Source organism: Cherax quadricarinatus, unplaced genomic scaffold (genome assembly GCF_038502225.1).
Source record: "Cherax quadricarinatus isolate ZL_2023a unplaced genomic scaffold, ASM3850222v1 Contig2556, whole genome shotgun sequence".
NCBI classification, from domain to species: domain Eukaryota; kingdom Metazoa; phylum Arthropoda; class Malacostraca; order Decapoda; family Parastacidae; genus Cherax; species Cherax quadricarinatus.
Window position 1 is genome coordinate 42,501 of NW_027197582.1, and position 6,376 is coordinate 48,876.

General features: G+C 38.6%; 1 protein-coding gene across 1 annotated transcript in view; it reads right to left on the bottom strand.

Moving 5' to 3' along the window:
• Positions 1-5,526, bottom strand: part of LOC138851878 (uncharacterized) — a 43,572-nt gene extending 38,046 nt beyond the window's left edge. Inside the window, exons 1-2 of the mRNA XM_070081393.1 lie at positions 5,247-5,526; positions 2,463-2,622 (exon numbers count right to left, since the gene is read on the bottom strand). Coding sequence (XP_069937494.1) covers positions 2,463-2,478 — 16 coding nt within the window. The 5' untranslated portion in view covers positions 2,479-2,622; positions 5,247-5,526. The remainder of the gene's footprint in view (positions 1-2,462; positions 2,623-5,246) is intronic.
• Positions 5,527-6,376: the final 850 nt, after the last annotated feature.

Consider the following 6,376-nt stretch of genomic DNA (forward strand, 5'->3'; position numbering starts at 1 on the left):
ATTGTTTTTTTAATTCCTAGTTCTATTGCTAACTTAATATATGTTAGTGTAAACTTGTTACCTAACATTTATATGCATTTATAAGTGGAAAAAAAGGGCGTTCCACTTTATGGAGATTTCCGCTTTATGGTGGTAGCCTGGAACCTAACCTGCCGTATAAGTGGGGCCTTAAAGTATTGTATGCTATTAACGTAAGTGCTACTCACAGTACTGTACATGTAATGATTATAAACATTAGTCAAATTTTCGTAAAAATAATTAAAATTTGTAGATTCTAGCTTAAATATTTAATATTTGTTGAACTTGAGTTACGATAATTTTGAGTTACAATTTACCCTCATAGAGGAATTTAGTTTTGGGTTGCGATGAAATATTTGAGATATGATATGCTTACGATGGTACTACTGTGGTGGATCGCATCCCAGGGAACAAGATTTACCCAAGTTGCCCAAAATGCTCTGCATAACTGGGGGCTTACTATATACTGTAGTATGCCAGTGATGTCAGCTAGGTCTGCAATAGATGTATCATGTACTTATAGAAATATTTTATTTTTTATTTTTTATTTATTAACACATCAGCCATTTCCCGCCAATGCAGGGTGACCGGAAAAAGAAGAAACACTTTCATCATCATTCACTCCATAACTGACACATGCCTACACTACAGTTAAAAAACTGCAACATATCAACATCCCTCCTTCAGAGAGTAGGCACTGTACTTCCCACCTCCAGGACTCAAGTCCAGTTTGCCAGTTTCCTTGAATCCCTTCATAAATGCCACTTTGCTCACACTCCAACTTCACATCAAGTCATAAAAATCACGTGTCTCCACTCAATCCTCACACACTCGTGCACACTTGCTGGAAGTCCAAGCCCTCACACACAAAAACCTCCTTTACCCCCACATCCTTCCAACCTTTCCAAGGCGGACCCCTACACCACCTTCCTTCCACCACAGATTTATACACTCTCTAAGTCATTGTACTCCATTCCATCTTCTTTAACTGTCCAAACCTCCTCAGCCCTCTGGATAGTACTTTTTGTAACCACACACCTCATCCTAATTTCCAAACTATGGATTATGTGCATTATGGTCACACTGCACACTACCCTCAAACACGACATCTCCACTGCCTCCAGCCTTCTCCTTGTTGCAACATTCACCACCCATGCTTTACTTCTATATAAGGACACTGGTGTAACTATTCTCATGCATTACCCTTTTTGTTTTCATGGATAACAATCTTCGTCCCCACTGACTCCTCAGTGCATCACTACCAATTTTTCCTCATCAATGCTATGATTCACCTCGTCTTTCACAGACCCATCTGCTGACAAGTCCACTCCCAAATATCTGAATACATTTACTTCCTCCATACTTCCTCCCTCCAATCTGATATCCAAGCTTTCAATACCTAATTATTTTCTATCCTCATCACTTTGCTCCTTCCTGTGTTTACTTTTAATTTCCTTCTTTTATATACCCTACCAAACTCAGTCCACAAACCTCTGCAACTTCACTTCAGAATTTCCCAAAAGCACTATGTCATCAGCAAAAGCAACTGTGACAACTTCCACTTTGTGTTAGATTCTCTATCTTTTAAAATTTAATCCCATACCTCTTGGCAACACCTGAGCATTCACTATAGCTCAGGTGATCCCAAACTGACTTGAGAAACTTAGCTAGTTCCCTCTTGAAGACAGCTCTTTCTTATGTCTGACAGGAGTTGAAGTCTCTTGATCCCTTTACACTAAAGCTACATCTTTTAGTAGAACCCCTGCTCTTCACTGGGAGAATTTTGCAACTTCTGCAGAGCCTCTTGTTATCAGAGAGAGTGATATTGGTATTCAAACTTAGAACCACTGCCCATAGAAGTTTTCCAGGTATAAATTATGATGCACCTTTCTCACTTGCACTTCAGGGAATACAGTTCAAAAGACTGGAGCCCTTCTCATTAATTTAAGTGCTCGACTGAATTTACATGGATGATGAATGCTCTCTGTACATTATCTAGATCTGCAATTCTGACTGCCTTAAATGGCATTATTAGTGCAATCACACTGTATTCCAGTCAAGAAAGACAAAATAACTCACAGAGTATAAGCACTGGATTGCATCTCTTGTTTTGAAACCATGGGCTCAAGTCCTTCCTGTTCTCTAAACTGCTGACAACAGCATTATTGCAATTCTCCCAAGTTAACAAAATTTTGATTGGTTAAAATTTTATTAAGTTTTATGTCATTAAAATGAATGCTTAAAAATTTTATCTCTCTTTGGAACCTCTATGAATTATAGCTAAAAATAAATTTTTATTTTAATTATTATTTACATATTGTACCTACTCAATAAACCTATAGTGCACACACAAGACAAAAGTATACAACATTTACACACTCAATAATATTTATGCAGGGTTTTTGAAAATGCTACACCTAAACACCTATCTTCATCAGTCTTACCTGAACCTTGTTGCATTTGTGGCGTAGATCCTGGAGGGAGGGACTGTGAACTAAGTTCGTGGGGAGGCCCTGGGGGTGCAGGACTAGGCCCAGGAGGGACTCCAACCTGACCCACGCCTGTACCCACTCCGCCAGTACCGTGCCCACCTACTCCTCCACTCTGAAAAAGCAAAGAAAAATTAGGAATAATTATTTTTAACACACTGGTCATCTCCCACCGAGGTAGCGTTACCCGAAAAATTAGAAAAACTTTTACCATCATTCATTCAATCACTGTCTTGCCAAAAGTGTGCTGGAATCACAATTCAGATGAACCTCTGAACTGCAACATCTCCACCACTCTTTCAGAGTGAAGTCACTATACTTTACATCCCCAGGACTTAAGTCCAGCTAACCAGTTTCCCTGAATCCCTTCATAAATGTTATCTTCAGTCCAATAGCAAGTCAAATCATGAAAACCCCTTACCTACACTCACTCCTATTTAACATACTCACACAAGCCTGTTGGATGTCCGAGCCCTAGTATTCAAAGCCTCCTTTATCTCCAAGGATGACCCCTACTACTCCATCCTTCCACCCCAGATTTACACACTCTCCAAACCATCCTATTTTCCTCCATCCTCTCTCAATGCCCCAACCATCTCAACCACTCATCAGCCCACTAAATAATACTTTTGGTAACCCCACACCTTATCTTCCCACAATGCACTGCAGGGGCCCCAATTTTTTTTTTGTATACTGTGCACAATACTGCACACTGACCATGTATTAACCTCTTTCAAGGGTTATTACAGAGTACAAGGTAAGAACTTAGTAAACCACTAACTCTTTTAATTTCTATCTCCAAATCAGTCCTAGAGATGTGGAAGTTAGCTAATGGAATTCTAATCTTTAAATCAGGGATAAGTCATTACCATCAAATTAACACTCATAAGCCTGATCTCCATAGTAAGCCAATTATTGAGAGTCAATTATAGAAGATATAAGAAGAAGCCACCTTCATTAGCATAATTTGATTCATGAGATTCAACACTTGATTCACAAGGAGTCATGAGTGTCTAGCAAATTTACCAATTTACCAACATCTTTCAGCTAAGTATTTGAGGTAATGGATCATGATAAAGTATATCATAATATTTATTTGGATTTCTGTAAGGCTTTTGATAAGAGTACCACACACAAGACTGTTAAAGGAAGCAGCAGCTGGTGGTACAGGGAAACTAGTTTTATCATGGATTGAGGCATGGCTATCCAGAAGGAAGCAAAGTCTCTACATAAATGAGGTGAAGTCAGACTGCAGACCCATCACAAGTGTCATTCCACAAGAATTAGACTGGGTACAATGTTGTTCATAATTTACATTAATGACCTTGATGTGGGGACAGCAGGTGACACGAGTACATATGCCAACACAAAAATAGGCCAAATAATAAGTTCAAGGGAAGATTCCAGTGACCTTCAGGAAGCATTGGACATCCTAATAATGTGGTTCAAAAGGTGGCAAAAGGATTTTAATGTAGATAAATGCAAAGTCCTATTCCTTGGGAATGTGAAAAAATCCTCACATTTATAAACTAAATAACACTGAATATAACCATACTGAATGTGAAAATAACTTTGGAGTTATGGTAAGAAGAAATCTTATATCAATAAGTTTAAATAACAGAAGTCCAAGAATTATACTATAGTTCTATATGTAATACACAGATTGCACAGCTACGTATGACATATAGATGTATCGATTGCACAGCTCGGTTCTGGTCTCCATATTACAGAATGGCTATAAATTCATTGGAAAACATACCAAGAAGAATGACAAAATTAATCCTGTGCGTTATGAATCTTTCATACATAGATTGAGGGCTCTGTACCTTCACTTTCTTGAAAGACACAGAATGAGGGGAGATATACAGTAATTGAAGAAGATAAGTGGAAGATAGGAATAAAGGGAATACAAAAAGGGTATTGAGGGTCTGTAACCTAGCAAGAACTTGAAGTAATGGATTTAAATTGGATAAGTTTAGCTTTAGAAAGGATATAGAAAATTACTGGTTTGGCACTAGAGTAGTAAATGAGTGGAACAATCTGACAAGTAGGGTCACCAAAGCTACAGCATTAGGTAGATTTAAAAACAGGTTAGGCAAATACATGAACAAGAGTTGGATTTGAATGGGATCTGCAGAAAATAGGTTACCAGGGTTATTAAACCTTAAAACTTGGGTAGCTTTAAGAATAGGTGGGTCAAATATCTGAGTGATAGGGGGTCAAAATTGAGAAGGTCTTCCCAGGTATGGGCAAGTAGGCCCATATCTGGCAGTGTTCCTCCTTTCTTACGTAATTTCATTGAAAGCAAATCTAAATTAAAGGCCAAGTAAAGTAGAAAACTGATAAAAACAGTTTGTCACCAAAAGTTGCATTGTGATGGAAGATAAAATGTCCTTCAATAGCAGCACATTTTTAAGAAGTTACCCATGCTACTTTTATTTGATGGCCATAAACAATCAGTATAGTTTATTAAAATACAAGAATGCTCTTCATTAGTAGTCCAGCCATTTCCCAAGAACTCTAGCATGAATATGCTACAAAAATAAACTCTTGAAGTATAGAATAGTGTGTGAATTCTCTCGATCTGTGTCTTGTTTGTTTCTAGATACTAGTGGTGAACAAATGTTTTATCAAAAGTAGCAATCCACAAAACAGGATATTACCTGAAAACTCCCTTAAGTATGAGCTTAACTTTTATTATTGTCTTACTTTAAGAATGTAACTAATAGAAGTGCATACCTGTAAAACTTGGTGATGTTGTGATAACGTTGCATGAGTGTGTGTATGATGCTGAGAGTGTGACACAGGAGGAGCAGCAGCTGTTGCGTTGTGTGGGTTGTGGGATGGTGGTTGTGGTTGTGTGCGAAGCTGTGGTGGTCCTTGTGGAGGTTGTGGGGCAGCAGCAGCTGGTGGTGGATGGGGTGCAGGGTACTGGTTGATTCTTAACGGTGCTCCAGTTGCCCCACCCGGCCCACCAGTAAATCCGGCCACATCACCTGCAACAAATATTTTTTATTCAAAAACTATACTAGATATGCTTCAGTGATATTCGGCCAATCAAGGCATGTATGGGCATTATCTCCAATCTCCTATCCCAGGATACTTTAAAACTGAAAATTTTTATCTGACACCAACTTCTAGGTCATCGACAACTAAATAACATCAGATTGTATAGCACCAGGGAAGGGTGACCCAAAGAAGGAAACACATGCACTGTCATTCATTCAGCAACTGTCTTAGCCAGAAGTGTGCTGACATCACAATTCAATTACCCTCTGAGCTGCAGCATCTCCACCTCTCCTATGGAGTGCAGGCACTAGCCTTCCCACCTTCAAGACTCAAATCCAGCTAACTGGTTTCCCTGAATCCCTTCATAAATTTTACCTAGTTCACATTTGCACAGTACATCCATTAAAACTAACATCCTCCCAAAAGCCTGCTGGATGCTCAAGACCCTAAAGAATCTCTTTTTACCCACTCCCTCCAACCAATCCTAGGTTGACCCAAACCCCTCCTACCATACCCCCCAAGATTAATACATCCTCTTCTCCATCGTCTCTACATGCCCAAACCACCTCAACCCCTCCTTAGTTCTCTGAAAAACTCTTACTGTCCTCCACAATGTCTTTTAATATTAATTATAAACTATCAGAGCGTAGAAGATACTGCATTATATCACTAAAGAATTAAATCAGTGTCTAGATGGGATGGTAACCAAAGGTAGTGCCACTATTACAGGGATTACACTTGAAATTTATATTTTCCTACATAAAACTATTTCTGAACAATACAGGTATTATGCTCCACTATAAACTAATGAGAATAGTAATCTATTATATCTAAAGTGTATCAAACCTTACAAGCTTTCT